The sequence below is a fragment of the Pneumocystis jirovecii genome (assembly GCF_001477535.1).
Source record: "Pneumocystis jirovecii RU7 chromosome Unknown supercont1.4, whole genome shotgun sequence".
In the NCBI taxonomy this organism is placed as follows: domain Eukaryota; kingdom Fungi; phylum Ascomycota; class Pneumocystomycetes; order Pneumocystales; family Pneumocystaceae; genus Pneumocystis; species Pneumocystis jirovecii.
The window spans coordinates 455,278-464,906 of record NW_017264778.1 but is presented as its reverse complement, the minus strand read 5'-3'; the positions used below and the strand labels follow the sequence as shown (position 1 = coordinate 464,906).

Genomic DNA, 9,629 nt, shown 5'->3' with positions numbered 1-9,629 from the left:
TATTTAAATTTTTAAATAAATCTATGAATCAAAAAATAAACTGATAAATCGAAATTAAAAATTTCTATTTTTATGAATATCAAACTATTATTTTGGATTACATATAATACTTCTTTAATATTTGGATTTTAAATTATTGAATAAAGTAGTTTTTTATTAAATTTTTATTCAGATATTTGCATACTGTGTAAAATTCACCTTTAAAGACGATAACTTTATAAAATATCAGAATTTAACTATAATTCATTACATTTAAAACTCCATGTCATTTAAAGACAATATAGTATATTTTTAATCAATTTAAAACAATTTGACTAATTTTTATAGAATGATTATTTAGATCAGGTAAAGTTAAATATAAATATATAAAACTGTTTATATACACTAGAAGCTTCCAAAAACAACACTACTGCGTCTTTATAAAAATCCATCAACATGTCTTTCTGTTTTTCGGTAAAAAAATCGTTCAATTATAAGTTTTCTAATTTTTAGCCTTTTACCCAGTCTTGCTAAACAATTCATTTTCTCATTGCTGTATTATCCGGATCCTTTTCCTTTAGATGATTTTGATCTTTTAGTTAAAGAAAATAGTAGACCGTAAGTTTTATTTTTGTATTTTTTCTTAAATAATTCAGCTAGAAAACAAGCACAAGCTTTAGATAGATTGTGTAGAATTCATATTTTTGAAAAAAAAAATGATCATATTTATTTCACCGAGAACTTCAAGAATGAGTTTCTGGTTGCACTAATGGGAGGGTATTTGTATTATTTTTATAATTTTTTTTCATTTTTAAAATAGAAAAGATCATGATTCATTTGGAATACCCTGTTTAGTTCCTGATAAAAAACATGTTGATATACCTTTTCTTGATAATTATGCTAAAAACAAATGGGAGATGATACTTCATTTTATGGTAGGAACAGGAACAGAAAAGTTACCTGGAGACCATGTTTTGAATCTTTTACGTTATAGTGGGCTTATGTTTGGATCGTAAAATCAATATATTTCCATATAGTATTTAAACAATTAAATTTAATTAGGAGATGTGATGAAATGAAGATAACTAATTCTGGTTTTCAATTTTTATTGTTAAATATCAATTCTCAAATATGGACTCTTTTGTTACATTATTTAAATATGATTGAAGTATAATATTTTTCTCATTATAATATATAACATTTTAGGATTTAGAAGTAGATCCTGTTGATATTTTACAATTTCTATTTATGCTAGGAAATTTAGAATTAGGACAAAGTTATCTTATTAGTTCTTTAACACCTATTCAAATTCAAGTTCTCGAAAATCTTAAAGATTATGGTATTGTTTACCGTCGTAAAGTATCTAAATTAATTATAATTATTCTTCTTTTAAATGATTTTATTAGTCATCTCGACGTTTCTATCCTACAAGACTTGCAACTATATTAACTTCAAATTCAGAAATGTTTTCATCTACTTCTAGCATTAAAAATAGTATATATTTAAATAAAAGCTTATCAGACGCTGATAAAGGTTTTATTATTCTTGAAACAAATTATCGTCTTTATGCATATACTGGTAAACTACTTTTACATTTTATTTTTAAAATTAATATTAAGATTCTCCATTACAAATTGCAGTTTTAAACTTATTTGTACATCTTTATTTACGATTTTCAAATCTTGTTGTAGGAGTAATAACTCGTAATAGTGTTCGACAAGCGTTTATGAATGGTATAACAGCTGAACAAATAATATCATATCTTACTTCGTATGCACATCCACAAATGAAAAAAAATGTATAAACTTTTCTTTTGTTTCATACTCATAATATTAGACTCCTATAATTCCACCTACAGTTAATGATCAAATTCGACTTTGGGAAATGGAAAGGAATAGATTAAAGGCTACTGAGGGGTATCTTTTTCGCGATTTTAACTCAAATTCAGACTTTGAATTAGCATTAAAGTATGCTAATGAACTAAATGTAGTTGTATGGGAAGCTCCTTCAAAAAGAGTATTTTTTGTTAATATTCAGGGTTCAAATATGGTAGTAGATTATATTAAAAAGAAGTTTTCAAAGTAAATTATATATTTATTTTTTGAAAGTCATTATATACTCATACATAAATAATAATATTTTTCTAAAAAATACTATAGTTTATAAAACATTTTTATTTTCCTTTAATTTTTCTAATGCTTTTTTTGACATTTCATAAACATAAACACCAAGATGTTCTACACCTTCTATTTCAAATATATTTTCAACTTTATCGCCAATTTTTCTATTCGAAGGCCACATTTCTCCATATACTAATTGTAATTTATCAGAATTTTTAATTCTACTAATGACAGGTTTAAGTTCAAAAGATGATTCAAAAATATTACGACGTCCCAAAATATATAAACCTAACCGTGCTCTAGAAATAGCTACAATTAAACGATCCAATTCCTTAAGGTATCCTAAATCTTTTGTTCTTGTTAAAGAAAGAATAATATCTATAGTTGTTAGTGTATATTCAAGAAAGAACGAAAAAAATTACAATCATTACACTCGTCTTGATATTGATCAATAGTAGTTATCTTTTTGGGTGAGCCAAAAAGTGGATTGCTTACACATCTTCTGTTTACTACATCATTTATAAGAGCCCTTTGACCAGCATAACTACAAAGAATTGTAATTTTCTGAGAAGGATAACCTAAAAGTCTCATATATTGATATATTGCAACAGCATATTCAGCTTCTCCAAGATTTTGATAAAAATAAGGACTAGATTCAATTTCTCCTTGTCCTTTATAATCTTCTACATTAATAAATTGATAATCATTTAAGAATCTAATATATTAAATAATAATAATATAGTATTAAAAATACACACCCTGCATTAGAATATATAAATTCTTTATCTGTCTGTAAATGCGGCAAATTAGTTAATTTATCATAAGCCCATGAAAAAAGTTCTGCTATAGTACTTCTAGTGCGACCTTGAGCATTAAGATGAATTATTGGAACACCAAGTCGTATTAAACGATTATAAAAACTTTGCTTTATATTCGAAAAGTATTTAAGCGCACTATTTTTCACTATAGGACCCATCTATAAAACTTGAATATAAAATATTTAAATATTTGATATTTTCATACTTGTTTATAATCACCTACAAGAATTATTCTTTGTAAGGACTCAAAATTAGTCTGTAAAGTCATTGGAACAAATGTTTCTATTTCAAGAAGCTGATTAGAGCTTTTATATATAATATTATCGTATTTAAGATTTAAATTGAATATTTTTTCGCGCTATAAAATCAATATAAAATTAACTTTAGAAAAAATGAAAAAAACCTTAATTAAAGCATAGCTTGATGTTATTCCTATAATTTTAGCTTTACTTAGTAAGTAATTAGATTTTGCTTCATTTGAATGAAGAAATTCAAAAGGACGAATATCTGACAATTCATAAAATAATTCTTCAATATGATGATAGCAACCACTAGCTATATCAAATATTTGGTCTTTATCTACATTTTCAGGAAACAATGGTTGAGAAGCAATAGAAAAGTATTGATCTAAATAACTAATGAATAAAAATAAAAATAAAAAATGAAACTTACGAAAAGGAAATGATGAAATTAGATCATTAGTGGAACATTCATTATTGAAACATAAGGTAAATTTCTTCCATAATGGCTTTATATGAAACTCAAAAAAATAGCAAGCTGTTTCACAAGAATTTCCGTGAGCTCCAGGTATTTGTAAAACAGAAGCAAGACGGTCAACTTCTAATAATAATGTTGTTCGCCTCTCCTATTTAGTGTTATATAACGTTAGTATCATTAGAATAATAATTACCAAAAATAGATCGATTCTTCCTGATTTATAAAGACTAAATTTGTCATTTAATCCATCATGACTAAGACGAAGTAAATGTCTTTGTCGAATATCTTAATTATATTAATAGTAAAAAATAGAAATTAATTAAGACTTACTTAATGAAGAAAGTTTTTCAAAGACTTTAATCAACGTATGACTATTTTGTGCAATTAATAATGTTCTTTGATTTGGAAAGTTATAATAAATATTGCTAATAATTTGAGAAATGACATCTGTTCTACCAGTTCCCGGTGCACCATTTATAAGAGTTAAACCAGTATTAGTACCAGAATATATAGCTTCAGCTGAAACAAATTAAATTTTATTAAATTCAGAAAATATAAGAACCTTGTTCAGGAGTAAATCTAATAGTATTCATTTTTCTTTCATTTTGAAGATATCCTAAATTTGAAATAGAATATGTTTCTACAAACAATGTATCATTGTTTTTATTTTTTAATTCATTATTTGGAACAGGGAAATTATCTAAAGATTCATTGTATTTGAAATAAATTCTATATGGTGGATTTGGTGCTAGATTTTGCGTCGATGTAATAAGTTTTATATTCTAAATTATTTAATAAATGCTTATATTTATTTAATAAGATTTTACCTTATCTGGAAAACATTCAAGAAGATGATTCCAATCTAAAAATGTATCAGGAAAAGATAAACTACTAGGACGAGTTTCTAAATTATAATATAAAGCATTAGAAGGATCCCCAAATCCTTAAATAATTAAGTATTAATCAATTAATAACAACTATAATACCAAGAAAAATATCTTCAAACCATGATGGAAGCGAAACAGATGTATGAGCTAAATTTTTCAAAGATTCCAATATAGGCTTAAAATTATTATCCTATTTTGAAAATAAGAATTTAATTCTAGAAATAAAGAAACAAAACCTTTGGAGGTCTTCTAACAATAAGATTAATACTACTGTATACGTCATCTCCTTCTTCATAAAGAGTTTTATCATTATCGATCTTTTATAATTAGATAGTGTGTATAAAACCAAGTTTATTACTTTGTAATTATAGGGATCTATAAAAAGTCTAAGAACTCGTTTTCGACCTGTTTTAACCATTTCAAACTCATCTTCTTGGGCCAATTGTTCAACTATTTTTAAAGGACGCCCATCATGATTTAAAATTTGATCTACTTCAGCAGTACGAAGATATCTTAATCCAGATTTTAATGCAAAGCTTGCATTCATTTCAGGTGTTTCTTTTAAATCATCTATTGATTTTATTGATAGTAGATAAACAACATCTCCCTGACGAAGTGACTCCCATTGACGACGCAGTTCTTCTGCAATATAGTCTAGTTCTAATTTGACTTCGACTCTTACATATCCTGGGTTCTCCTCCCCAACTTTTGGCTTAGCAACTTCTAATACACTAATTGAATTAATATAATAAATAAATATTATGGGCTAATGCTACGCAAGATTTTTAATAATTAAAGCCATATTAGAACTTCCTTGAAACCGAATAGAAAAACTTGGATATTGGACTTTAGGTTTCATTTTACTTATAACGTTTTCAATATCTTTATGTATTTCGTCATAAACTATGTCTCTGTAAAGTTCTAGAGAACGGTATATAAAATCACTAATACTGAGATATTGTAAATTAAACTTCAATAATGGTAAAGACCGAAGTCCATCATATTTTTTATAAAAATGATATTTTAAAGAAAAAAGAGATTTCTTTAAAATAAGTAAGTTAAAAAAAAAATAAAATATATTCCTTACTTCATCTGGCATAATTCTAAAATTTTCAAGAACTTCTTGTAAAGATTCTCGTCTCTTATAATGTTCAATAAGTGCGGAGGTTAAGAACTCTCGATTAATTGGAACCAAAAGCTCTTGAGGATACTGTGAACGTAAACCAATATATTGAAATAATTGATAAAATTCGTTATCATCCAAGCCTTCAAGATGTTCAACAAGAGTATCTCCTGTATTTATTGTAGCATAATTTGATGTTGCTAAAATAATTAATTTTTCTTTAAATTTTCTCATAGCAATTCTTTGTAATTTGGCTATTTCATCATAATTATTTTTCGTTACTTCTTCTGAAGAAAGTTCTATGCTATTATGATCATCATATCCCATATAAATATATTTATCCAAGATATTAAAAAGATCTTTAAAAATTCGACTAGAAGTATTAGCTAAAAAACAATTATTCAACTTTCGTACTTTTCTGGGGCTGTATATAAAGGTGATTTTTTCACTAATGCTGTAAAATGAAGATCTTTTAGAAGAAAATTAAGATATCGGCGACTTAAAGGTTGACTCACTAAATCAACCAAAAGCTCTAAAACTTTTTCACAATATATAATATCATATTCTAAAATATATAAATTTTAAAAAAATAAAAGAGTTCTACCTTTATTTTTTTTATTATATAAAAAATTTATGAAATCAATCACAATTTTAAATAACCAATTTCTATTAAACAACATTTTTGATTTAAGTTCATCTTCTATATAATTATTAATTTTATACTTTATTTAGAAAAAGAATACCTGAAGTATTATATCGCTTGATGTTTGCTTTCCAGAGTTTTTGAACATGATTATGTAAGGAAATTCTTGATTTTCTTACTTCCTCTGATGAAAGATTTGTCCAAATATCTATAGAAACCAAAGGTATACATTCTTTTCGTAAAATAGGATTATCAAAATGTTGAAATGATAATATAACAAAAGATATAAGATAGGTACGCAATATAGCTTTTGTAGTATCTAACTGTATCATTTCTAATACACGTCTAAAAAAAAATGAAAAAGGATGTGGCTTATTTAATATAAAATCTGAAAAAATATTAATAACTTCTAATTATAATTATATCATACCCCATGGCTTAGAAGTAGTTTTTTTGTAAACAGAAAGAATAGCAATTGAATAAATGTGATTATCTGTAGATTCATGGCTTATGTATTTCCAGAGGTATCTTTTCAAAAAAATTAATATTTGATCTTCTATAAATGATATAAAAACCTTTCTAAATAGCAATTTTCTTCCAAGATAATAAGATTTTTTTCATTAAAACGTGTTTTTTCAAGATATCTATAAATTTTTTCAATCTTTTCTCCATCAAATACTTCCTCTTCAATAGACCATTTTATTAATAAATTTTCTTTTGAAATAGAATTGGCTTCTTTAACATCAGAAAAAAAGGAACTATTTATTTTCTCACTTGTATTTGTCATTTTTTCTTATTAAATTTCGTTTTTATTCGCAAATCCTGCTATAGATTTGCTTTTTTTATGAATATCAAATCTAAAGCCTTTCTGAAAAACGTGATATCGAAACTTGATATCGACGTCAAATAATGTAAAAATGTTAAAAGTAACTTTTTTACAGTCATTATTTGATGAAATCCAAAGACAACCAGCTAAAAGCACATTTGAATTTAAAGAAAATGATACTATAAAAAATCTTTTAAAAAAGGCCCAAGAAATTCATGGATCTGATGATTTTAAATCTTTTTTTGAATGTGCAGCAAAAGAGATTTTATATAAAATAGCAGTAGGGGCAATTGGATTTATGTTTTATCTTTAAGAAATATTTAGGAGGATCCTGCATTGTCTCATGAAGAGAAACTTTTAAAATTTTATCCTATTCTTGATGCATCTATCATTGGACAACAAAATGGTTTTTTATATTTTTCAAAATTATGTATTAATAAAATAAGAGATTTTGGACGATATGTTACCATTTGTTCTTATTGAGGATTTAATGGATTTACAGACTGTTTCAGAGTGCAACAAGCTTTTTGATTTTTTGAATTCACGTATTTCATTTTTGATTGAGGTGAATAAATATTATATTTTACAGATTTGTGGTTTAATCCATTTAGAATGGAATTAATGGAACAAGAGGGAAAGGCCTTGTATTATTGCGGCTCTGTAATGAACTTTTGAGACGATTATCAAAAACAAAAGATTCATTATTTTGTGGAAACGTATTAATGTTTTTGTCAAATGTCTTTCCTCTTAGAGAACGTAGTGGTCTTAATCTTAGAGGTGATTTTCATGTAGAAAATGTTACTGTTTTAGATGATTTGAGTAATCTTCTTAATGAAGATTTAAAGAAAATGGATGAAGTATTAAAAGATGACAGAATACTAGAAAATAAAGAGAAGAAAAATGAGAATCATGATCATGAGAAAAAAGAAAAAGCTTTTATGGGTATGACAATTAATATTTATTATTTTTAGAAAGGAAAATTCTAATTTTTAATAAATAGAATCATTTTATACAATATTTTGGTCTATACAAAATTTTTTTTCTGATCCATCATTATTATATACTTCTAAAGGATTTCAGGAATTTAAATCAAATACATCAATCATTTTGGACAAAATAAAATCATTAGAGGATGAACAATTTAAAGTCAATGAAATAAAAACCGAAAATCGAAAAGGTGATCGAAAAAAAAAAATAGATTCCTTCAAATATCAACCAGTTCAAGACTATCTTCAAGCATATTTTTCTCCTAAATTTTTAACTAGTTATAAACTTTTGAAATTAGAGGTTTTATCTATTACAAGAAATATATAAATTAATAGAGAATTAGCTTGCAGATCCAAAATTTAGAAGACAAATTCTTGTACAATATTTAATTCTTCTGGATTATTTACTTACTCTTACGGAAACAGAAAAGAATAGACTTGAAAAAATTAAGGCTGTTAATCGTTTATTACAGCCTACATATCTACTTTCTCAAGAAGATGTGCGTTTTAAACTGTTATATTAGAGAAATTTAATATATGGCTTAGGAATCATGGGTTGTTGAAACTCTTTCTAAGATTAATAATATATTAGAATCAACTGTTCCTGATGGGCAATATTTTTCTCAATGTGTTCATTTAATTTTATCCTACGAAAAAAATTGGGTTAACTGGAAGCTTCAGGGGTGTAATTCATTTGAGGAACCTCCTATTGATGAAAGTTATATTGATAATATTAAAAAAAAATGTGAAAAAATATTAGAACCTCTTAAAGCTTATAGATACCCCCTTGGAAATTTAGCATTAACTCGGCTTTGGGAAAAAGGAGGAGCACATACAATGGAGGATATGGCAAAACCAGAACGGTATGTACTATTCAAAGGTTTTTATCTATTATATTTAATATAAGTAGCTTTAAACTTCCAGATATTAAGAGTTTTTTAGAAACAGATAATCAAGATTCTATGGACAAAAATGAAATTGCAAGTGAAAATTTATCTCTTATTTCTGAAAAAAATACTGTCAAGTCATGGAAAATGTTAAGAATTCTTTCACGTTCAAAATTACATCTTTTTAATAAATTAAACGATCAAACTTTAGAATCTATAACACAAATTGAAGAATTTATAAATTCAGATTTTAACAAAGGCTTTCTTGCATCTGATAGCTCTCCTCAAAAAGTTCAAGAGAGTCCTCAAAAATTATATGTTAACGTAAATAATAAACGTGCCATTGAAGATATAAAAAATACTATGCCTTCTGAAAAAAGAACAAAAATGGATCTGTAAAATATTATAATTTATACTTATAGTTTAAATTAATAACTACAAATCAGTTCTTAGCTATTTTAATATATTTGTTTATTCCTATCATTTTGTTTGTTTTTTTAAAAGATCGGGTTATTTTATAATAATTAACAGTTTTAAAAATTTCTTAATATTTAATCAGTTATTTTTAAGAAAATATTTTTAAAAAGCTACTAAACATATTTTTTCTTTTATATTCATCTTAGAACTTAGTAAAAATACAATT

The 9,629-nt window shown here is 25.4% G+C and overlaps 3 protein-coding genes across 3 annotated transcripts; 2 read left to right on the top strand and 1 right to left on the bottom strand.

Annotated features, from left to right (window-relative positions):
- Nucleotides 1-262: 262 nt before the first annotated feature.
- T551_01119 (TFIIH/NER complex subunit TFB2) lies at nucleotides 263-2,064 on the top strand (the record flags this gene model as incomplete). The annotated part of the gene is made up of 11 exons (XM_018373382.1): nucleotides 263-283; nucleotides 328-345; nucleotides 392-453; nucleotides 493-597; nucleotides 640-756; nucleotides 800-991; nucleotides 1,042-1,147; nucleotides 1,186-1,338; nucleotides 1,386-1,557; nucleotides 1,599-1,777; nucleotides 1,816-2,064. 11 exons carry the CDS (start codon nucleotides 263-265, stop codon nucleotides 2,062-2,064), a joined length of 1,374 nt encoding a protein of 457 aa, XP_018230550.1.
- Nucleotides 2,065-2,139: 75 nt separating this feature from the next.
- On the bottom strand, nucleotides 2,140-7,074 carry T551_01118 (uncharacterized protein; the record flags this gene model as incomplete). Its single annotated transcript, XM_018373381.1, has 20 exons — nucleotides 2,140-2,477; nucleotides 2,522-2,814; nucleotides 2,858-3,075; nucleotides 3,123-3,275; nucleotides 3,321-3,544; nucleotides 3,590-3,782; nucleotides 3,828-3,919; nucleotides 3,965-4,153; nucleotides 4,197-4,416; nucleotides 4,462-4,577; nucleotides 4,621-4,711; nucleotides 4,758-4,838; nucleotides 4,880-5,252; nucleotides 5,298-5,563; nucleotides 5,609-6,017; nucleotides 6,059-6,209; nucleotides 6,249-6,344; nucleotides 6,388-6,675; nucleotides 6,718-6,815; nucleotides 6,863-7,074. The coding sequence occupies 20 exons, from the start codon at nucleotides 7,072-7,074 to the stop codon at nucleotides 2,140-2,142; spliced, it is 4,101 nt and encodes a 1,366-aa protein (XP_018230549.1).
- A 130-nt stretch (nucleotides 7,075-7,204) lies between these two features.
- Nucleotides 7,205-9,385, top strand: T551_01117 (uncharacterized protein; the record flags this gene model as incomplete). The annotated part of the gene is made up of 8 exons (XM_018373380.1): nucleotides 7,205-7,393; nucleotides 7,438-7,519; nucleotides 7,560-7,678; nucleotides 7,725-8,055; nucleotides 8,114-8,400; nucleotides 8,444-8,599; nucleotides 8,646-8,962; nucleotides 9,010-9,385. The coding sequence occupies 8 exons, from the start codon at nucleotides 7,205-7,207 to the stop codon at nucleotides 9,383-9,385; spliced, it is 1,857 nt and encodes a 618-aa protein (XP_018230548.1).
- Between the last annotated feature and the right edge of the window lie 244 nt (nucleotides 9,386-9,629).